Source organism: Botryllus schlosseri, chromosome 9 (assembly GCF_051294905.1).
Source record: "Botryllus schlosseri isolate E-star chromosome 9, Bs_hap1, whole genome shotgun sequence".
Taxonomy (NCBI): Eukaryota; Metazoa; Chordata; class Ascidiacea; order Stolidobranchia; family Styelidae; genus Botryllus; species Botryllus schlosseri.
In genome coordinates, this window is record NC_137244.1 from 5,706,467 (window position 1) to 5,732,219 (window position 25,753).

Below are 25,753 nucleotides of genomic sequence, written 5' to 3' on the forward strand. Positions count from 1 at the left end.
CACGTCTGACTATTGATATACCGATATTGAGCTAAGTGTAAAACGGGATTATATACTTGCTTCCGATATTACTCCATTAACACGTTATACAGTAGCCAACACCCCGATCACACGGATTTGGTTTTTACGATACGATAAACACACGCCTGTTAGATTTTTTACAGTAGACAGTGATGTATTCTTCGTACCAACTATATTGATTGGTGGAATAAGAAGCATGATTCGTTGACTACCTACATGTAACGTATTTCCATCTTTATGTTGTGTGACTGAGGGTCATGCTCGAAGTAGAGAGTCACTAAGTATTCACAAACGAAAAGCTGGATATTTCGAGAAAACTATTGTATCAAAGCAAGTGAAATATTTGAGATTGACAAGGTGCATGCTCGATTATTGTTGATTTTTTATATTGCCAGCGTCATGCATAGTGGCCCGAAGTTGAAAAGCAAAGAATTTGAACCAATGATGTTATGTCTGAATTGTAATATACTAAAAAGGTTCACAGCCCAGAACCTACGAAGGTTCGTTTGTGAACGTCACCCTATAAATTTCCGAGGTTCACACAGTGGCGTAGCAGCCACTTGGCGGCTCTGGCTCTGCGCCAGGGGCGGCAGGCTTCAAGGGGGCGGCAAAATGAGGCTGCACAGTGAGAGAGAGAGAGACGGATGTGGTATTTTTTTCGCCTGCACCATCGAGATGCTCTGACGACGGAGATGCGAGACGGACTTGTTTTTATAATAAGGGGACTTGTTTTTTATAATAAGGTCATCTAGTCTACACCCCCGTTTTTCCCTCTGTGATTGCTGAGCGCCTAGCGGGATAACCGCGGATACCAGTTTTCGAGTATTTGGTCTGACCCGGCCGGGGATCGAACCCACGACCTATACCGACCAAGAAGCCAGACGCATCACCATTACAGTATCTCGCTCGGCACAGTGTACACAGGCGGCTAAAAGGAGCGTAAATTGGTAGTTCTACAGCTGGCGTCCCATGAGCTAAAATTTAATCAAACAGATCTCAATCGAAAGCTAGTGTCACGCTGATTCCGAAAACACCAATTAATATGTTAACATGGCGATGAAACCACTCCGAAGCAGCCGTCAATGCCGATTGTTCGGAGAGTTCGCAAAGAAAGGACAACGCCTGGCGCACAATCAGAAGATGCTGGCCTCAATGTTGTTGAAGAAGTTAGACGATGCATGTTTCAAGCTTTGGACAGATTTAAACTTGAAGCTGAAACTAGGTTTACCGGCATACACTTGAATGATATGTTTGGATTTTTGAATTCCCACGCGCTGCTGCAAAGCGAAAGTCATAATTCATTCACCAGCGCTTTTAGAACCACTTATGACAACGAGGTGGACTTTTCGGAGTTAGCTGCGAAAATTGTCATGCCTTATACCTTCGAATTAGGGATCATATAAATCAGAAGACTACTAGCTTTTCGTACAAACCAATATGAGGCCTCTAGGACGAACACAAATTAAGATATGATTATATGAAGTTGTTCAACTTGAGATTTTAAAAGGGTTAAGAGGCTGATGCGGAGCAGTGAAACGACGTTTGATCGTAGTGCAACAGCGTTTGATGTTTTACAGTGGTTAGTTAATGCAAAGCTTCTTGATTTGACACCATATTTATGCTCGTGTCTGAAACTTTATCTGACCATTGGGGTTTCAATTGCGAGCCGTGTGAGGCGAGCTTCTCAAAGCTCAACCTGGTGAAGTCTTATTTACGTTCTACCATGAATGATGATCGGTCATCAGCTCTATCTATTTTTATTCTGTCTATAAAAAGAGACTACGTTCAAAAACTTGAATTTGAGGATATTATCGCTGATTTTGCTCTGAGGCGGCTATTGATTTTCTATTTGCACAATACAATCGTTCGCTATTTCTTGTCTTTATTATTTTCGGCCTTATTAACGTTGAGACGGTGAGGCTGGGACGCGGCATATTGTTTGTAAATTATTTTTATTGACAAGGTTGCTTGAACATGAATATTTGTCGAAATTTGCTGCGGTCTACTTGGGGGAGGGGGGCGGCATTTTAGGTGAGAGCCAGGGGCGGCAGCACATGCTGCTACGCCAGTGGGTTCACACACAGAACGCGAACGTGATCCTCACGTTCTCACCATTCCTAATAATTCATAGTATAGCCAGAGTAACCGACGACTGGTGGTAGTGGGCAATGAGCAAAGTAGCACGACAAGGTGCTTGGTTCGACTCCGAAGCGCTTGTTCTCTCGATATACTGTCAAAGAGAATATCAATTTTCGAGTTAACGTGTTCGGTTAAATCCATGACCTTCGGCGCGAAAGACTGTGAACGACTGCCGGCGCTAGCACGTTTATTTTGGCAGGGTAATTTTACCTCGACTCAGCAGACCCACTAATCAGATAGATAGGCTACCATCATGAACATCTTTATTTACGATCAAACCCGTCAAATGTCAATCTCTAGCATCATATACTGGCATAAAACAGTTGCATACTACACGTTTTGAGTTGATTTCGATTTTTGAAAGTTCACCGGTCCGCCGAATATTTTTTGAAATTTTACCGGTCCGCGAGGTGAAAAAGGTTGAGAACCACTGCCCTATAGGGTGTACGACAACCCCGGTTGAAGAGCACTGCTATAGATCAATGTTACAATTCGCATTAGGCTTAGGCCCTTAGGGGGATGCGAGATTGACAGACTGCACTACGTCGTTTCGACATTCTCCTATAATATCTGTTCATCACATCGAATTGTAGCGTAGATCTTCTGTCCTGAGCGGAAATATAATAGAACAGCCGATTATGCCATACTCCTAATTCGGATTCATTACTTCTTGCTATACGTCGAACCTGTTTACTACACCGGTTGAGAACCACTAGTTTATCGTGCCAGAAAAAACAAATCCGCCCGATCGTTGTATTGTGGCGTGCACAACACAAGATTCGACTTCCAAGTGGTGGGCTAGCTAAGCTAGGGCAGTAAGTGGTATAGCCATTGCGGCTGTACCAAGCTGTCGCAGCGGACGGTATTTTAGCAGTAATCATCAGCACCAGGTTTCTGCTATTTAGTCTACAGCAGAATAAGCTGTAGGGAAGGCAGCATTTATTGCGTACTGAAAAAGGGCCAGTGCAGTCGACACTTGGGTTAAAAAATAGTAAAGGTATATAAATCATCGATAAATGTATCTAAATTAGGGCCTATATTGCACATATAGTTTTAGCTTCTAATAAGGCTAAATTCGATTAGTTAAAATGAACAGGCGTCCAAACGTTTTTCGTGACGATTCTGAGAGAGAATTGAAATGTATCAAAGTAAGCTTGAAGGGTGAGTGTTTCGCATGCACATTGCAATATCTGCAATTGTGACATTAACCTGGAGGCCATGGGAGAGACCCCTATCTCAACTCACATTGATACCCCAAAACACAAGAAGTCTGTAATAGTGATTGATTCGAGCCAGTCGATGAAAAATTATTTCACAAGTCGATAAGCACCAATGACCATCAGACCACAAGGCAGCTGCTGCTGCGGGTATACCTGGGCATTTCATACTGTCAAACACCAGCAATTATTCCTCTACAACGATTAGCCTACACATCGCAATTGATCAAATGAATATTCCCCAATTCCAACATCTCGAAGGAGCTTATTTCGGTCAGGACCAAGACAACAAGTATTGTTACTGGAGTTCTTGCTCCATACGCTCAAAAAATATTTTTTTCTAAACTTGTCTTTCACGGTAAAGCCATTTTCCATCTTGGTCGACGCGTCTAATCAGAACGAAGTGAGAGAAGTTTGTGTTATCACCCTATGGGGAGCCCCAGACCAACGTTTTTATATGGCTGGCGAAGTGCTGCTTCGGCCCTGAGTAAAGGTGAACCAGACCTGGGCCGTCGTGAGATCCATGAAGCACTTTCTAGTAACAAAGAGTTGCTGAGCGATGTTGTTTCTTGCGAAAAGTATGGAATGTGATATGCCTCGGTTCGTAAAAATACAAAGTGCGTACAAAAACGCTTTTTAATGCTAATCTAATTTTTTGACTGTCGTTATTTTTGAGTCCATATCGATGGCAACCATGACTATAGCTTAGCCTATGTCTGAGGTAATGTATCAAGTGGAGAATCCGGGTTTTCACTCACTTTCACTCACTGATCAACATCAATGTAGCACTAGTCTGACGCACTAAGAACACGTTGTCCAGTCTAACCTATATATCGCTAAGGCGTGAGCTTATATTCCCTGCCAGCCGTCTTCAGAATTATTGGTAAAGCGAAGGAAGATATCGATTTTATGGAATTAATATAGTATTTGATTGTTCCAATTGATATATTTTGGTGATGCTGAAAAAGTCGGCCTGTAGCCTACTTATGTGTCACTGGAATGCTTTCATTAGCGAATGTAAACATTGCTTCGATGCTTTCATAATGTAACGTGACTCGTCGCTATAGGTATAACGTACATTGTAGAGCGATATATAGGTTTGGAAATATATGTAAGGTTGTGAGGTCATGGGTTGGCGTCTACGTTAGCGATCAAACGAACACCATCCGTAATAAATTCCCGTTGTCATGCCAACTTTATGCTCCAAAGAATCCCGAGTCCGTTTCGGTTAGAAAGTGCATATTAGGAATTGAAACTTATGTGGAACTATAGAGTGGAACCAGGGCTGTAGAGTTTCGCTCATTTCTCTCCTAATGGAGTCGGATTTGGAGTCAGAGTTATTTTTACCACGCCTTGGAGAGAAAGCCAAGAAAAATATTGGCTGGAGTCGGGGTCGGAGTTTGAGAATATGCTCCTGACTCGGACTTCAACTCTATTTAATATGAAAACAAGTACTTTCAAAGTTCTCTTAAAATTGCTAAAAATAAATAAAATGGGATTTGGCTACACCAACAATATTAGTAGAAATATTGATAAAATTGGACATTTATTGCAAATTGCAATTCAATTGATTAGACGAAAGAAATTTCAACCAAATCGCGACCAACACAAAATTACAAATGTAGTTACAAATTGGTGGGATTTTTCGGAATTAAACAGTGATATTATAAAATAGCGAATATATTGTCTGGTTTTGTAAGTGACGAGATCACTTGTAACATTGATGCAAATATAACCAAACACTGCTTGAAAAAAATCAAAAATATTTCTAGTAAGTCGCTCAGCGACTTCTGCCGAACAAATGTTTAAGAACGAGTACAATAGTCCTACTACATGAATATTTGACTAAGTGCATGTAGACACATGTTATTTGACTACTCGCAAGATTTCGTTTCTGGCCATCTTTCATTGGTGGTGAGAGTGTGTGTATTTGTACTTGTCATCAGTATTGTGTTTAGTCATGAAATCTGTAGATATCTGTATTTGTTGCTGACTCATACCCAAGAGCTACCCTTACAGTTTAGTGATACAGGATGGGATATATATATCATGTTTGAATAATTCATGCATATTAGCCATTGTTTCCCAGCGTGGGCGATATCGCCCCGCATTGGGCGATGTTGAGACACAAAGGGAGCGACTGCTGGGGGGCGAAAATGTTAGAACGTCCTTTGAGATTTATTTGATTACCACGACCAAAAATGCACGTGAAGACGGCTTATTCTGCATATGACGCGAAAGTTGATTTAAAGAAAAAAGTCAAATCAACGGAAAGTAGACGTGGAAACCGGTTTTCATAGCACCTACTCGAGAATAATCACCTTATTTTAGTCAATTCACCAGAGATGAGAGTTAAGTGAATAAATTTCCCCATACATGTCATGTCCTTTTTTACGGATCCGTAAATATTGGGGGTCAAAATTTGTGTCGAGCTTGTCGGGGGCGATGAGTCGGAAAGGGTCGAGAACCACTATATCAGACTAATAAAGTATGCGTCGCTTGTCCATGTTATAAAAATTATAACATATGAATAAAAGGAAGGTTATTTTGAAGTGAATACTTCCATGTTAGTTACACAGAGAATATTTCCAGACGAGTACCACAATGAAACAATTTTGCATGCCGTCGTGGATATTATATTTGCATCTTTTTAATGGTTATGTGAAAGTCAATTCACCCTCACCGTGGCATAAAATTTTCGAAGTAAATTTGTAGTACTGTTCGAGTCGGAGGTGATACGTGTGAGCACTTTGGAGTCAGAGTCGAGTTGGAGTCGGTCAATGAATATGTCTGGGGTCGGAGACGGTGGTAAGATTTACCGACTCCACAGCCCTGTGTGGAACATAATCAGAGGTGGTCAAAGTCTTCAAGAAAGCTACTCAAGTAGAAGTAGAAGTAGCGACGAAAAATATACTCAAGTACGAGTAGAAGTACTTCTTCCGTAAGCCGCCCAAAACCTCTTGAAGTAGAAGTAGAATTGACTGATTTTAAATCTACTCAAGTAAGCAGGTAGCTTTGAGAACAGTCTCAATTCGTTCGCATGGACTGTCAAAAGCTGCAAATTGAGCTATGCGGAAGGAGCAGAGAGCTTGATTCGTATTGATGCATCCCAGTAGGCATCAACTTACGACAGAATAAGCATTCTTTCGCATCGTAGGGAGCAAATTATAGCATTGATATGAAAATGCGATACTAACCCTTTGTTTACTGGAAGACCCCGTTCTAGAGAATATCATGGCATGGCGGCCTACCCCATATTATAAGGCCCCAAGTTTAGGCGTGGAGCAATACGAAGAAGTTGTATCGGATACGGTTTCAACACATTGCGCGAATAGTCTACGTTAACAAATACTGTGGATCGTAAAATTATATTTAGTGTAGCATTATTTTCGGAAAATAGAGGCTTGTATGCTTCAGCATGTATGTTCTGCAGACAAAAGAATTGAAAGTAATTAGAACTCAACGTATCATACTCGGAATTGAAAGTGAAATACAAGTATCACTTTTAAAAAGCGGAAAATATATTTCATATCTTTTGTCCATAAATCTTCAAAGATGATCTGCTAAAATAGGTGTAACGTTCCAAAAAGCCGGATTTTCCAGATTAGCAGGACACGTCATGGACGGCTAGATAACGATAGGATAGGTAATTGCTAGATGCGTGAGCGGAACCATAAGCAATCCGATACCTAAATTATATTCACTGATACTTTCGTGAAAACATATATGTCACTCCATAACTAATGTGCGCGAATCGTAACAAAATTTTTGGGCTTTACTTGACGTTTATGAATATTAAATGTTGGTACTTCTTCAAAAAAAAAACAGCCCCGAAATTCGACGGACTATTTTTCATTTCGGGGGATTAAACTACTTCTACTTGACAAACTGAAAATAGCTAAAAGTGAGTTAGTAGATCCCAAAATATTACGACATGGAAGTAGAAAAAATCAGATCTACTTCATTAAGTACCAGAAGTAGAGGAAAACTTCTTGAGTACTTCCGAAAAATAGACGTACTTCGTTACTGACCACCTCTGAACAGAAGGTATATCCGGACTCCATTTTTGACGAAGTGACTGTACGGAAAGTGATCTATGCCTCGAACGAGGTCACTTAAAATTTTGGTTCCATTACCTGGCTGAATGTCACAGCTTAAAAAGCATCGGCTGACTTTTATGAAAAAGTTTCTGATTTTGAATTTTTGAATTTCGGCTATTCTTGTCTTATGAAGTTGAAATGAATGAATGTTTTTCAAGCTAACTCACTTGGTTTTCAGATTACAGTATTTTGATTTTTAAAAAAAGACCGATATGGGATCTGCAGCTACAAAGGTATAAATTGATTTCTAGTCTAGTCATGTATAAGCTGAAGCAATGTTACCATTACAAACATCCGGAAATAACGACAATGGTTATCACTTTAGTTTTTAATCGCCTCTGTAGCAATGACCTCTTCGTCAATGTGACAATATAGTTCTGGATTGCGTGAAACACATGCTCGTCACTGCATTTGATGTTGAATTGATAAATAAATCGTTTATTTATGCCAGGCATTGTGCAATGACATCAGACTTCGATAATATACCATCTGCAGTCCCACTGCAGCAGGTAAATGTGTATTAAACCGAATTTCCCGGTAACCACGCGCAATCATACTAATTCAACCTAATTAATCCGAGCAGGGGTTCTTAACCTGGGCTCCATGGAACCTTTACGGTTCGCAAACTTGTATGGAAAGGTCAGTGTTGAAACTACTATAATGAAATTATGATGTTTTACAAAACGTATTTTATGATTTCCAATGCTCACTACAGGTCGCAATTGAATGTGACGATATTCTCTTAAGTCACATCAAGCTTCAAGGGAAAATCTAGACCACGTGGAGGGAAGCAATATGAGATCACGATTAGGACTGCATGATGTGGTGATTTCCTTTTATCAGTCATCAGATTTTACATTTTGCGATTACGGGTCCACACGACCACCCAAAATATTTAGAGGTCCGCTCAAAGTCAAAGGTCTAGAAACACTAAACTATAGAGACTCAATCATTTCATATTGTTTGTTTGCCAACACAGATAACCTAGTAACAATATGCTATCTTTCTGTTTAGACACGACCTGTACCATATAAAGTCGAATTGAAATTCACAGACGAAGACCTCGTTATCACTTGGTCTAAGCCTCCGCCAAACAAAGTGCCTTACCAGTATGAAGTGAAACTTTACAAACTTGATGGAGATATTGTAAAGCTCGTACACAGTAACATGACTGATTCCGCTCAATATGCATTTCCACGAAAAGTATGGGACGCATTCACAAAGTACTACGCCGAGGTCGTGACAATGGATCATGTTAGACCCAAGTGTCTACATTCGCGATCAAATGAGATCATATTCTGTAAGTTACATGCTCACACTATACCTTCAATGCAGGGGGACTCATCAACAAATTAACTGACTTCATAAGATTTGAGTTGTAACGGGCAATTGGACGTACATTATTATATGCTCCAGCGAGAGCGCGGACCGAGCTTACAAAAGAGACTGTGGGGAATCCACTTAACTCCTCAATATTCGCATACGGCGTATTAGTGTTGTTCTATCCCATCGACTCAAAATCAACGATGGAGACGACCTTCTCTTAAATAAGCCGAGTAGATTATTACACTGGTGTAATATCCTACGGTACCCGGTGTCCGATATATGTCCCATGACCATGCGATGATCTATTAGTGAGTACGAGTAGGCGTTAAGTTCGGACTTTGCAGCTATGAACATTACTCCTATAGATCTGTGTGAAAATCAATGTCCGCGATTTCAAGTTTCCGAATATCTTAATTTTTGGGTACTCTTACACCAAAACAAAATACGCAAGATTTATAGTAATGGGCATATCTGCGTTGGCCATTACCGCGCCATGACGCACCAAGACATAAAGTTTTCGGCCTTGTAACATGGGACTACAAGAAGTGTGCCAGAACGATCGACAGCGAGAAAACCTTGGCCGAAAAGGATTGCCCTTAAGATGACCGAAAACTTCGTTTTGTATACAAAATACATATAGGTTTAATTTTTCATGGGTGCTTAAATGACTGGCGCCGAATGTTCCTGTCTTGGCAATCCGAACCTCACAAGACAAATACCATCCCGCACGAGAGAATTATCTGCCAGTGAAGGAATACCATTTTGAAATCGTGGGCGTCTATATTTTTTGATATACCAGACTGAAGGTCACGAATTAACATCATATAACGAAGTCATACCAACGGGTCCGCCCGCCCGAAGATGTTTAATTATTATTTACGGGCCCTACAGTTTCCAAGACACACCTCAATCAGCTCTACCGGTAAATCTGACAACGTGAGTAGTATAGTACATCGGTCGTGACGGGCTATGGGGTTCTTATGGGTGCGGCGGTGATGCGCCTGGAAACTCGTGGTGGTGATGCGCCTTTTTAGACCCCCCTCTCGGCGGTGATGCGCCATGTGTTCTTATGGATGCGGTCGTGATTCGCACTTTTGGGTATAGGGTGTGGTCGTGATTCGCCGTGAAAACTCGTGGTCGTGACTCGCCTTTTTTGCTATAGGCGGTGGCGGTGATTCGCCTCTCGTGTATTCTTACGGGTTCTGTGGTGATTTACCATGCATTCTTACGGGCGTGGCGGTGATTCGCACTTTCAGGCATCTCTCGCGTGGTGTTGAATATGCACGAGTCACCAACAATAACCGCACAACGGAAACGTGGCTTGTTGTGAGGATTAAGCAGTGCGACCTATATTTCGAATGACCTGCGCGCTGAATTGTTTCCGTCCAGCCGCTACTATCGATTATTACACTATTCCTGAATCGTAATGAAAACTCGTGGTCGTGATTCGTACTTTCCCGTGATTCGTAATGGATTCTTATGGACGCTGTCGTGATTCGTACTTTCGGGTATAGGCATCTCTCGCATGTCGTATTGGAAACTCGTGTTGGCATGCGGCTCTTATTTCTTACGGCGGGGGTCGCATGCGGCTATTGCGTCTTATGGATGCGGTCGTGATTCGTACTTTCGGTATAGACTGCGGGCGGTATGTCGTACTTTCAGCAAAAAAGGTGTGAAATAGTTTGCAAAACCCCGCAATCGCTGACAAGGAATCACTTCCAAGGTAATATTTTGGTAATTAGTTTACCGCAGAGCCGGCGTAGACGGCGTTTCGAACATCAACAATAACCGCGTTCACAAACTAACACTTCAAAAATGTGTGAAATAGTTTGCAAAACCCCGCGATCGCTGACAAGATAATATCTCGGACATAACCATCTTTCGCGACTTGGTGTTACAGACATATCGATCGCTCACGCGGTGAAATATTCGTAAGCATCACTCGCAGAATTATATTTTGGTAATTATTTTGTCACAGAGCCGACGTAGACGGCGACTTCAACACCAACAATAACCGTGCACACAAACTAACACTTCAAAAAAGGTGTGAAATATTTGTAAAATGCTACGATCACTCACAAGATAATGTCCCAGACATAGCCATCATTCGTGACTTGATGTTACATACATACCAATCGCTCACAAGGTAATATTTTGATAGTTTGGCACGGAACTTGATTTCACTCGTAAGATTTAACAAGTAACGAATAACAGACCGCCAGTGTCGGTAACTTGAATAGCGACAAATTGTCACTTATTTCCGCTCTAACCCTAATCCTCTGTGAAGTGAACGCTTATTCAAAAGGGTGTGATATAATTTTAAAATCCGACGACCACTCACCGGATAATGCTAGCAATCCCTCATGCCCGCTCACAAGGTAATATTTCGGTAATTAGTTTGTCCCAGAACCGTCGCAGGCGGTGATTCGAAAACCAACAATTTGTCACTTGACCGCGATCGCTATATGTTTCACACCTCGCGAATAGTGGCTGACTTTAGTTGCGTGATAAGATCCATGAAAATATTCAATCAATGTGTTAGTTTGTCAACTTGAAATGTAACTCACTACACAAATCAAGTCGATTCGTATCTGAATGTTTTAAATCGGTACAACTCTAATCCTTTGACAAATCCCTTAACGCGTTTTTGCTGAATCGAACGTAACCCGAATATTACTGACGCCGACTTTCAGCCACATCGAATTATTCGCACATTCCGCGCCACTGTTTTCACACTTATAGAATCAATACCAACTATAACTCTACAAGAATCAAGAATCACAAGTATGTGCATTACACAGTTATTGTCTTTATTGACTTGGAATCAAACTCTTAACAAAAACACACATCTTATCACTCGTCAACTCTAGCATTACCAAAAAATTCCAGTATTGTTGATTGAAAATCCTTGAGTCATTATTATCAAAAATGTTATAGTACCGCATCGGAATCCATTCGCGGGATGTACTAAAGATAAATCCAGATAATCCAAAATGAAATATTTGGACTTTGACAAACATGACTACCAACTTTGATCCAGTCACATTTCAAGATCATACTTTGAAACAACCCTTGAAACTTACAACTCTATTCACGACTGAGTTTTCCGTTTATCAAATAGAGTTTCAGTAAATACTATCGCGATATTTTAATGTGTTACTACACACAATAGAATCAATCAATGAAATAGCACCTGTTGTAAATATTTCTAACTTGACAACCACTTGTGCATACCGCGATCGACTTGTGACGCGATGAGTTAAATCGTAAATCGGAATATTTCAATCTATTTGTCGAAACCTTGAACAAACTATCAGGTTATTTTTTGTTGATGTTGTAATCGAGTGAACGGAAATAGTATTACGTCTCAACATTTTAACATCTTCCCATACACAAAAGAGTAAAATACAAAAAACCTTGTCAAGTCAATCCGTTTGTAACTTACCCAACCAAAACAAAAAGTATCCTTACGAAAAGTAGACAAGACTACGCAAGTAATCACTACAACCAACAAACATATCAAGTTCGGTTTTAGGCATATACCACCAACTCGTCTTATTGGAATGTCAGCAACTCTTTACGGTCATAGTTACAACCACATAAACTAATTTACCCTGCCCACACGTCATGATCATTCCTGAAATCAACACAAACTCGACCACTGACTTGAGTTAACCACAAAAACGACATCAAGTTTTTAATCCACTTATAGCTGACAGATTATTCGAATACATCGATGGAGAATATTATTGAACTCGTCGGTATTGTTACTTCAACAAATTACACCGACTGCGAAAGTTAATATCGAATGGTAAGACTTGATCACATATTTGTTGAACACAGACATGACAAAGAACATGATCGGGATTTTATAAACTAGTCATATTACTTTTCGCATCTATCAATATCAGAATACAAGACATCAAACTTTTTGTTAAATGTAACATAGCACTTTTGGAATCGGATTCGTTATAGTCGTACAAATTGTATTAAACCCAACATCAAAACAAAAGGACTTTTTTAGTTCATTGAAATCAAATCATTCGTCTTCGACTTGTGCTTTTTTAGATTGCTCGCGACAATTCGTTTCGAGTGAGTTGTAACCAAAGTCAAGATATCTTTGTGTCCACAGATATGGAAGATGAATATAGCTAACACAATCACGAATCGACGTTTCAGAGTATTTCACGGATGTAATAAACTTGTTAGTGTCACCTATCTAAAAGTACGCATGCGTTCGATTTCCATACCGACTGTTCCGATGTTTAGGATTCACTTACAATAACCACGGGTGAGGATTTAACATCAACGTCGTTACTGGTGGTATTCACAACAGAGAATCGAAACATTACACAGTGTGAAAATATATCTTTGATATCAAAGCATTATCCCAAGTATACGATTAATAGTCAACTCCGTTCACACTTTCTATAGAACGTGCTAAATGTAAAATATCACGAGGTTGCACTCTAAGACTTTGATCATTACAAAAGTAAATTGGAATATGTTTGCTGGATGCATTCAATTCAGCTAGAAATGTCTAGTGCACAACAATCGTAATATCAAGGAAGTACTTGCTATCACTAAACGTGTTTTGTATCGTTGTTCATTTGTAGTATTGATTGAAATTGTTTTTGAACACGCAAATAATAATTCCCGACATGAAACCAAGTCGCTGAAAGTCGTTACCATAACAAAGAAACAATTTGTACGATGTTTGGCAAATGTACCCTATAGTTAGGTGTACTAGAATTATTTGTGTAACACATACACCGACAATGCAATCGAAATTTTTTCCGTTGTCATTCGCTAAAGTAAATGTCATCACAATACTCTGTCACTAAAAGACGTTACTCGGACGTGCTTGAATTCTAGGCATAGTTCTGATTTACCCAACACAAGACCCAAGGACAACCCTAGTTTCAGTCGAACACAGATATCCAAAATATCGCACACTTCGCTATTCCTAAAGCGCAAACACCCGATACAAAATATTACTTGTTGTGTTGTTGCGGCATCATCTTCACAATATCACCCTCGATACAAATGATGTTTATGTGTAACATGCTATTGATTTGAATCACACCCACCTGACGGAAGAGGATTTACTCAATCTTTACAAAATGGATATTGACCAACATCACATCGCCGGATTGTATCTGTTTTGCTGGATACGAGTTATGTTAGTTTAACAGTAAACAAATTTCACCCTCTTGTATTATGAACTCAATGCGTTAGCAGTCATTCAATATTTTGTTTGTGTCAACTAGTTACTTGGTATGTTACTCCACAACTCTTACAAAAGTACGACGGATATTAACATCACACTAAGTAATTAACTTTACTCCGCTTTCACAACAAAACAGCTAGTAGATATTATCATTCAAAATATTCCTAACCCTTTACACATCAGTAACAAATCATACAACGAATATGTTTTGTGGGTCGAGTTGTTGTTCAGTGTCAAGTCTACCTGTTGAAACGTACATTAAAACAACACAGTCACAATCAAATTAAAACCGCGAATCTATTTTCATTTCCTCGCAAACTGTCACATACAGAAAAATAAATTTAATTTCCCAAAACATACTTGTAACCAATCGCTTTCATTAAACACACAACACTATAATAGTATTTACTTTCTACAACATAGACATTCCGGTGTAGTCAAGAAATCAAAATCATCGACTTCTGTTTACGGTGTTAGTGTGTGCATGTCATACATGTGGGCCCGTATTAAAATGGACACGACACGACTGACTGTAAGGAGATAGAAGTCTATCGCATAGATTTACATGTGGTCTTCGCTACGGTTTCAAAAAACGAATCATCTCTTTTGCATTGATCTAGACCGAGCAAGTTAGTTAATGGCCATGATTGTGTTTGTCATATGCGAATGATAGGGTTACTGTCAAATCTACATACAACAATCTTCTGACGATCATAATAGCAATTTTATTTTCCGCCCCTTCATAATTGTAAAACTCGGTAACTACGTTTAACAAGACCAATCACACTACCAGCGTTGAACACAAGATACCTACCCAAGTAAAATTATCATTTTCACCTAGAGGTCCACCATCACCTAACTAAAATACCATTGTCCTTTGGAGATTTATCGTTTACCCAGTGTAACAATCCCCTTTTCACTTGGAAATCTATTTTTGCCCTGGATAACAAACCTCTTTTCACTTGGAAATCTATTTTTGTCCTGGATAACAATCCTTTTTCACTTGGAAATATATTTTTTCTCTTGGTAACAAAACTTTTTCACTTGGAAATCTATTTTTTCTCTTGGTAACAATCCTTTTTCACTTGGAAATATATTTTTTCTCTTGGTAACAAAACTTTTTCACTTGGAAATCTATTTTTTCTCTTGGTAACAAACCTTTTCCACTTGGAAATCTATTTTTCTCTTGGTAACTTTCACTTGGAAATATATTTTTTCTCTTGGTAACAAACCTTTTTCACTTGGAAATATATTTTTTCTCTGGGTAACAAACCTTTTTCACTTGGAAATATATTTTTTCCCTGAGCAACAAACCATTCTCACTTGGCGGGTCGTCGTTTACCTTAGTAAAAATATCATTTTCCTTTGGAGATCCGGCGTTTACCTAGTGTAACAATACATTTTCTCTTGGTCATCTAGCTTTTCCTAGAGTAACAAAACCATTTTCATTTTGAAATCTGACAAACACACCTGACAATTTGGTATTTGTTGTATTGACGATAGTTTGAAATAGATTACAACGAACAGTGACGGAAATATACACGGACTACCGGTTACAGAGTATACCTCCATCAGTCGTATCACATCAATATCATCGGTTAACCACATACAATATACTCTTGTACACAGAAATGTATGTTTCGGAAAATTGGACAATAGGCTTCGATAGTTCTGTGATGTCCGGGTTCGTGCTTTGGATTTTCCAGAGTCAAAATGTCTGAATAAAACACCTCCTCGACGATGGGTGGTATGTGGATAACGGTGTTCGGAAAACGGTTGGATTTATGTTACTCATCGTGATAACTACTCCAGGTCGAGTTTTCCCACCTGCATGTTTACTATATTGTATCTTTATTGGTCAGTGTATGTCTCGACATTCAGTTTGAAATCGGAAACCCTGATAAAGTACGTAACCGGATCCGGATATCAACTCTGAATCGATAAACCAATGAACAATATTCAAAGTAAACATGTTACACCCTGTGTTTCCACGAAAAAAATACCATCCAGACATATGTCGCGCTTGTTTGCCCACACCAGTATACGCGTAAATGGAGGTGTGTGACATTGCATACAATGTGTTGGTATACAAACATCGATCCACAGACATTATCATAGCCGGTAGTTTTGATACAGATCGAATGTCATCACACCCGATAACAATGTCATACCAATAAGCCACATTGCAATGACTCTGAGTCAATCTGAAGCAGGACATACAGACACACAAACATGGAACCCTAACATGGGTTATTCGCACGACGGTGAAAGTGAACTGTACAACATATACCAATTGGGCGTTCACAGTCGAATATGCGAACCATGCACAATCATATACCCAGATTTTTGTTGGATATGTACGAAACCGATAAATCGATACATTTCTTTTCCTTCAACGTCAATAATACAAGCGCCATTCCAATGCATCGCTCGAATGTAAGGTTCGTCGGGTGTAAAATCCATGTCAAATAACACCAAAGTGTGATTTCCGTGTTTTATTATTTCCACCGACGCTTCTTGTCTGTGTCGTAACACTATGGTGCGGGGAGTTGAAAAACGGTGGATTGTGAAACGGATTGACATGACCAACAGAATCGACGTCAATAGACTTGTGACGATGTCGTTTCAAAATGATACCGATCTCTTGTGGCGATGACCGTTTCGAAATGTTGTCGGACGAACTGGACCCTTACGATGATGTGTTTTATGATTGTGTGTGAAATCGCGAGGTAGTGTTCTATTGTGGTGTACGATTGCAGTCTTCATTCCACAGAAACATACCTTATTGGATCACAGTATCAGACCGAGATTTTCAGAATCACTGTTCACGATATTTATCTGGAGTCGTTATGTGGGAGTAGCGACATCCTTGCATCGTGACTGAAAGACTGATCACAATCATTTCGAGCACCGTACTTCGATAGTTCACATTGGTGAAACGCTGCAGTCTCAACAGAAAACTTCGGTCTCGACAACACGATGGATATTGACCCATGTATCCAATTGATCTGGGACGTCTGTCCGGAGATAGGGTCATGACTATCTTGTAATGTTACAACGCCATCGAGTAAATCAGGGAACGGTGTCTGTATGTCCTGCTTCAGATTGACTCAGAGTCATTGCAATGTGGCTTATTGGTATGACATTGTTATCGGGTGTGATGACATTCGATCTGTATCAAAACTACCGGCTATGATAATGTCTGTGGATCGATGTTTGTATACCAACACATTGTATGCAATGTCACACACCTCCATTTACGCGTATACTGGTGTGGGCAAACAAGCGCGACATATGTCTGGATGGTATTTTTTTCGTGGAAACACAGGGTGTAACATGTTTACTTTGAATATTGTTCATTGGTTTATCGATTCAGAGTTGATATCCGGATCCGGTTACGTACTTTATCAGGGTTTCCGATTTCAAACTGAATGTCGAGACATACACTGACCAATAAAGATACAATATAGTAAACATGCAGGTGGGAAAACTCGACCTGGAGTAGTTATCACGATGAGTAACATAAATCCAACCGTTTTCCGAACACCGTTATCCACATACCACCCATCGTCGAGGAGGTGTTTTATTCAGACATTTTGACTCTGGAAAATCCAAAGCACGAACCCGGACATCACAGAACTATCGAAGCCTATTGTCCAATTTTCCGAAACATACATTTCTGTGTACAAGAGTATATTGTATGTGGTTAACCGATGATATTGATGTGATACGACTGATGGAGGTATACTCTGTAACCGGTAGTCCGTGTATATTTCCGTCACTGTTCGTTGTAATCTATTTCAAACTATCGTCAATACAACAAATACCAAATTGTCAGGTGTGTTTGTCAGATTTCAAAATGAAAATGGTTTTGTTACTCTAGGAAAAGCTAGATGACCAAGAGAAAATGTATTGTTACACTAGGTAAACGCCGGATCTCCAAAGGAAAATGATATTTTTACTAAGGTAAACGACGACCCGCCAAGTGAGAATGGTTTGTTGCTCAGGGAAAAAATATATTTCCAAGTGAAAAAGGTTTGTTACCCAGAGAAAAAATATATTTCCAAGTGAAAAAGGTTTGTTACCAAGAGAAAAAATATATTTCCAAGTGAAAGTTACCAAGAGAAAAATAGATTTCCAAGTGGAAAAGGTTTGTTACCAAGAGAAAAAATAGATTTCCAAGTGAAAAAGTTTTGTTACCAAGAGAAAAAATATATTTCCAAGTGAAAAAGGATTGTTACCAAGAGAAAAAATAGATTTCCAAGTGAAAAAGTTTTGTTACCAAGAGAAAAAATATATTTCCAAGTGAAAAAGGATTGTTATCCAGGACAAAAATAGATTTCCAAGTGAAAAGAGGTTTGTTATCCAGGGCAAAAATAGATTTCCAAGTGAAAAGGGGATTGTTACACTGGGTAAACGATAAATCTCCAAAGGACAATGGTATTTTAGTTAGGTGATGGTGGACCTCTAGGTGAAAATGATAATTTTACTTGGGTAGGTATCTTGTGTTCAACGCTGGTAGTGTGATTGGTCTTGTTAAACGTAGTTACCGAGTTTTACAATTATGAAGGGGCGGAAAATAAAATTGCTATTATGATCGTCAGAAGATTGTTGTATGTAGATTTGACAGTAACCCTATCATTCGCATATGACAAACACAATCATGGCCATTAACTAACTTGCTCGGTCTAGATCAATGCAAAAGAGATGATTCGTTTTTTGAAACCGTAGCGAAGACCACATGTAAATCTATGCGATAGACTTCTATCTCCTTACAGTCAGTCGTGTCGTGTCCATTTTAATACGGGCCCACATGTATGACATGCACACACTAACACCGTAAACAGAAGTCGATGATTTTGATTTCTTGACTACACCGGAATGTCTATGTTGTAGAAAGTAAATACTATTATAGTGTTGTGTGTTTAATGAAAGCGATTGGTTACAAGTATGTTTTGGGAAATTAAATTTATTTTTCTGTATGTGACAGTTTGCGAGGAAATGAAAATAGATTCGCGGTTTTAATTTGATTGTGACTGTGTTGTTTTAATGTACGTTTCAACAGGTAGACTTGACACTGAACAACAACTCGACCCACAAAACATATTCGTTGTATGATTTGTTACTGATGTGTAAAGGGTTAGGAATATTTTGAATGATAATATCTACTAGCTGTTTTGTTGTGAAAGCGGAGTAAAGTTAATTACTTAGTGTGATGTTAATATCCGTCGTACTTTTGTAAGAGTTGTGGAGTAACATACCAAGTAACTAGTTGACACAAACAAAATATTGAATGACTGCTAACGCATTGAGTTCATAATACAAGAGGGTGAAATTTGTTTACTGTTAAACTAACATAACTCGTATCCAGCAAAACAGATACAATCCGGCGATGTGATGTTGGTCAATATCCATTTTGTAAAGATTGAGTAAATCCTCTTCCGTCAGGTGGGTGTGATTCAAATCAATAGCATGTTACACATAAACATCATTTGTATCGAGGGTGATATTGTGAAGATGATGCCGCAACAACACAACAAGTAATATTTTGTATCGGGTGTTTGCGCTTTAGGAATAGCGAAGTGTGCGATATTTTGGATATCTGTGTTCGACTGAAACTAGGGTTGTCCTTGGGTCTTGTGTTGGGTAAATCAGAACTATGCCTAGAATTCAAGCACGTCCGAGTAACGTCTTTTAGTGACAGAGTATTGTGATGACATTTACTTTAGCGAATGACAACGGAAAAAATTTCGATTGCATTGTCGGTGTATGTGTTACACAAATAATTCTAGTACACCTAACTATAGGGTACATTTGCCAAACATCGTACAAATTGTTTCTTTGTTATGGTAACGACTTTCAGCGACTTGGTTTCATGTCGGGAATTATTATTTGCGTGTTCAAAAACAATTTCAATCAATACTACAAATGAACAACGATACAAAACACGTTTAGTGATAGCAAGTACTTCCTTGATATTACGATTGTTGTGCACTAGACATTTCTAGCTGAATTGAATGCATCCAGCAAACATATTCCAATTTACTTTTGTAATGATCAAAGTCTTAGAGTGCAACCTCGTGATATTTTACATTTAGCACGTTCTATAGAAAGTGTGAACGGAGTTGACTATTAATCGTATACTTGGGATAATGCTTTGATATCAAAGATATATTTTCACACTGTGTAATGTTTCGATTCTCTGTTGTGAATACCACCAGTAACGACGTTGATGTTAAATCCTCACCCGTGGTTATTGTAAGTGAATCCTAAACATCGGAACAGTCGGTATGGAAATCGAACGCATGCGTACTTTTAGATAGGTGACACTAACAAGTTTATTACATCCGTGAAATACTCTGAAACGTCGATTCGTGATTGTGTTAGCTATATTCATCTTCCATATCTGTGGACACAAAGATATCTTGACTTTGGTTACAACTCACTCGAAACGAATTGTCGCGAGCAATCTAAAAAAGCACAAGTCGAAGACGAATGATTTGATTTCAATGAACTAAAAAAGTCCTTTTGTTTTGATGTTGGGTTTAATACAATTTGTACGACTATAACGAATCCGATTCCAAAAGTGCTATGTTACATTTAACAAAAAGTTTGATGTCTTGTATTCTGATATTGATAGATGCGAAAAGTAATATGACTAGTTTATAAAATCCCGATCATGTTCTTTGTCATGTCTGTGTTCAACAAATATGTGATCAAGTCTTACCATTCGATATTAACTTTCGCAGTCGGTGTAATTTGTTGAAGTAACAATACCGACGAGTTCAATAATATTCTCCATCGATGTATTCGAATAATCTGTCAGCTATAAGTGGATTAAAAACTTGATGTCGTTTTTGTGGTTAACTCAAGTCAGTGGTCGAGTTTGTGTTGATTTCAGGAATGATCATGACGTGTGGGCAGGGTAAATTAGTTTATGTGGTTGTAACTATGACCGTAAAGAGTTGCTGACATTCCAATAAGACGAGTTGGTGGTATATGCCTAAAACCGAACTTGATATGTTTGTTGGTTGTAGTGATTACTTGCGTAGTCTTGTCTACTTTTCGTAAGGATACTTTTTGTTTTGGTTGGGTAAGTTACAAACGGATTGACTTGACAAGGTTTTTTGTATTTTACTCTTTTGTGTATGGGAAGATGTTAAAATGTTGAGACGTAATACTATTTCCGTTCACTCGATTACAACATCAACAAAAAATAACCTGATAGTTTGTTCAAGGTTTCGACAAATAGATTGAAATATTCCGATTTACGATTTAACTCATCGCGTCACAAGTCGATCGCGGTATGCACAAGTGGTTGTCAAGTTAGAAATATTTACAACAGGTGCTATTTCATTGATTGATTCTATTGTGTGTAGTAACACATTAAAATATCGCGATAGTATTTACTGAAACTCTATTTGATAAACGGAAAACTCAGTCGTGAATAGAGTTGTAAGTTTCAAGGGTTGTTTCAAAGTATGATCTTGAAATGTGACTGGATCAAAGTTGGTAGTCATGTTTGTCAAAGTCCAAATATTTCATTTTGGATTATCTGGATTTATCTTTAGTACATCCCGCGAATGGATTCCGATGCGGTACTATAACATTTTTGATAATAATGACTCAAGGATTTTCAATCAACAATACTGGAATTTTTTGGTAATGCTAGAGTTGACGAGTGATAAGATGTGTGTTTTTGTTAAGAGTTTGATTCCAAGTCAATAAAGACAATAACTGTGTAATGCACATACTTGTGATTCTTGATTCTTGTAGAGTTATAGTTGGTATTGATTCTATAAGTGTGAAAACAGTGGCGCGGAATGTGCGAATAATTCGATGTGGCTGAAAGTCGGCGTCAGTAATATTCGGGTTACGTTCGATTCAGCAAAAACGCGTTAAGGGATTTGTCAAAGGATTAGAGTTGTACCGATTTAAAACATTCAGATACGAATCGACTTGATTTGTGTAGTGAGTTACATTTCAAGTTGACAAACTAACACATTGATTGAATATTTTCATGGATCTTATCACGCAACTAAAGTCAGCCACTATTCGCGAGGTGTGAAACATATAGCGATCGCGGTCAAGTGACAAATTGTTGGTTTTCGAATCACCGCCTGCGACGGTTCTGGGACAAACTAATTACCGAAATATTACCTTGTGAGCGGGCATGAGGGATTGCTAGCATTATCCGGTGAGTGGTCGTCGGATTTTAAAATTATATCACACCCTTTTGAATAAGCGTTCACTTCACAGAGGATTAGGGTTAGAGCGGAAATAAGTGACAATTTGTCGCTATTCAAGTTACCGACACTGGCGGTCTGTTATTCGTTACTTGTTAAATCTTACGAGTGAAATCAAGTTCCGTGCCAAACTATCAAAATATTACCTTGTGAGCGATTGGTATGTATGTAACATCAAGTCACGAATGATGGCTATGTCTGGGACATTATCTTGTGAGTGATCGTAGCATTTTACAAATATTTCACACCTTTTTTGAAGTGTTAGTTTGTGTGCACGGTTATTGTTGGTGTTGAAGTCGCCGTCTACGTCGGCTCTGTGACAAAATAATTACCAAAATATAATTCTGCGAGTGATGCTTACGAATATTTCACCGCGTGAGCGATCGATATGTCTGTAACACCAAGTCGCGAAAGATGGTTATGTCCGAGATATTATCTTGTCAGCGATCGCGGGGTTTTGCAAACTATTTCACACATTTTTGAAGTGTTAGTTTGTGAACGCGGTTATTGTTGATGTTCGAAACGCCGTCTACGCCGGCTCTGCGGTAAACTAATTACCAAAATATTACCTTGGAAGTGATTCCTTGTCAGCGATTGCGGGGTTTTGCAAACTATTTCACACCTTTTTTGCTGAAAGTACGACATACCGCCCGCAGTCTATACCGAAAGTACGAATCACGACCGCATCCATAAGACGCAATAGCCGCATGCGACCCCCGCCGTAAGAAATAAGAGCCGCATGCCAACACGAGTTTCCAATACGACATGCGAGAGATGCCTATACCCGAAAGTACGAATCACGACAGCGTCCATAAGAATCCATTACGAATCACGGGAAAGTACGAATCACGACCACGAGTTTTCATTACGATTCAGGAATAGTGTAATAATCGATAGTAGCGGCTGGACGGAAACAATTCAGCGCGCAGGTCATTCGAAATATAGGTCGCACTGCTTAATCCTCACAACAAGCCACGTTTCCGTTGTGCGGTTATTGTTGGTGACTCGTGCATATTCAACACCACGCGAGAGATGCCTGAAAGTGCGAATCACCGCCACGCCCGTAAGAATGCATGGTAAATCACCACAGAACCCGTAAGAATACACGACAGGCGAATCACCGCCACCGCCTATAGCAAAAAAGGTGAGTCACGACCACGAGTTTTCACGGCGAATCACGACCACACCCTATACCCAAAAGTGCGAATCACGACCGCATCCATAAGAACACATGGCGCATCACCGCCGAGAGGGGGGTCTAAAAAGGCGCATCACCACCACGAGTTTCCAGGCGCATCACCGCCGCACCCATAAGAACCCCATAGCCCGTCACGACCGATGTACTATACTACTAACGTGAGCAGAGAGGACTAGAAATTGATAGCAATATATATGCAATTCCCGATTATATTGACCAATTCAATCATGAATTATATACATTTTTCGCGCTGGTGCGATTATGCGACAAAAGCTGACTAAACGAACACCAATGTAGATGATAAATAGCGGTAAACAACGTCTAGCCTGAGGGGGATCTGGGAAAAAAGCCATATGGGGGCCTAAGACCAACGTTTTGGCGGGGGGGGGGGGCTGACGAAGTGCTGGTATGGCCCTGGGCATCAGCATATGTTATTTGCACTCTTTTTTTACACGCAACTGAGCTTGTGGTCAAGGAAAAACGCGTCTGGTCGACTATTTTGACTTGGGATTAATAAGGAAAACGTAGGCATCGATAGATACAAAATAGAAGACATACGCCTGGGTGCGACTGTAACACTATATTCGACGGCATCGCATAGTCTTCAGCATTACGCCATCTTGTCGGCATAGAGGGTTGAATCTCATTCTCAGCCCCTGTTTTCAGGTTATCATCCTACTATTTCTTATATAACAGATAAACCGTTAACGAAAGACGGTAAAGTGTTGCTGGATACCTCAAAACCACTTGGGACAGGCTACAGAGTTTATGAAGGATACGTGAAATCTGCCGGACAAAGTTTTGATAAAGTGGCGGTGAAATTGATAGCCAATCTTGATGATAGCGATATTAATAACTTGAAAGAATTGGCTGAAAACGGTCATCAACACATTGTGTACTACAAAATGTCAGGTGACGTGCAGGATGCGATCGAAAAGACTACATTCTTCGTTATGGAACTATGCCACAGAGTTACTCTCCGGGTAATAGCACATAATTTTTTTTTCAAAAACGAATTGAAGAAAACTGCATTGCTACACATGATGCTGGGTTTGGATCATATCCACAAGAAAGGTTTTGTACATGGTAACCTAAAATTGGAGACCATCCATATAACATTGGATGGGAGATACTTCAAAATAGCTGATATCGGAATGAGCAAAAAAATTAGCGAAATGCAATTACAAACGGCTGGACCCAATCATGAAAGTTGGACAGACTACTGGGGTTATATTCAAAGTGGAGAGATACGGAAGGAGTTCGACATATTGTCAGCAGGATTGATATTTTGTTACGTCTTGTCTGGCGCTAATGCAGACGATATTTCATTGGATATGTGGAAAATTGTAAATACAGCTGGAAAACCTGTTGCGCTACCAACACTGGCATGTGAAGAGAAGGAGCTTGCCTCTAATCTGATCCTCAAAATGATGAAGTATGACACTGCGAATTCGAAGCAAGTCCTGACGCACCCATTTTTCTGGGATAATCTGAGAAAATTAGCATTCATAAGTCGAGTGAAAGAATTCCTAAAAACGAAAAGTAAAATTTCCGAAAAGCTCAATAAACAAATCAACATACAGGATTGGAGGACAACGATCGAACAATCAAAAAAGATAAGTGCTGATGTTGTGGACAAAATAGCAAAGGGTGATAAAAAAAATAATGTCAAACCAGGACTAAAGGTGGCGAACTACAATTTCGATCGAACTACGCATCTTCTTCGATTCATACGAAATACAGGAGAGCATTACCACGACTACGAGGAGCTGAGGAAACTTTTCAAGGGCTGCCGCGATAACGTCTGGCCCTGTTTTGCTAAAATATTTCCGTCACTTTTGCCGGAGCTCTACGATTTTATTCAACAACTAGATAATGATGATTTCTCAAATTTGAATGATTATTTTGAAACACCAGCTTCATCCAAACCAGTGGATCCGCCTATATCGTTCGACACCTACTATTATTATTATTATTATTGATGAAAAGACGAGTGACGCTTTTCGCCTGTGAGGTCAGGTGCGTCACGGACTAGACACCAACTAAACGGATTATATATGTATATAAACCTGTCCCCAGAGTATTACACAATAGCATGTCCGGCTTCTATACCTTCGTCATTCCATTCAATATTTATCTTGCTTCACAATTATCTCTGAGGCGTTTTTTTGACACGTCAAAAAATGCTAAAAATTTTTGCCAAGTCAACTTTTTTCTGCAACCTGCATTTCGTTTGTATCGTAGATTTTGCACTATTGGTGAACTCATCATTTGAC

General features: G+C 39.4%; 1 protein-coding gene across 1 annotated transcript; it reads left to right on the forward strand.

Annotated features, from left to right (window-relative positions):
• Positions 1–2,599: 2,599 nt before the first annotated feature.
• LOC145446656 (serine/threonine-protein kinase/endoribonuclease IRE1-like) lies at positions 2,600–25,459 on the forward strand. The gene is made up of 3 exons (XM_080325006.1): positions 2,600–7,710; positions 8,492–8,777; positions 24,174–25,459. Exons 1-3 carry the CDS (start codon positions 7,690–7,692, stop codon positions 25,457–25,459), a joined length of 1,593 nt encoding a protein of 530 aa, XP_080181132.1. The 5' UTR covers positions 2,600–7,689.
• The last annotated feature ends 294 nt before the right edge of the window (positions 25,460–25,753 follow it).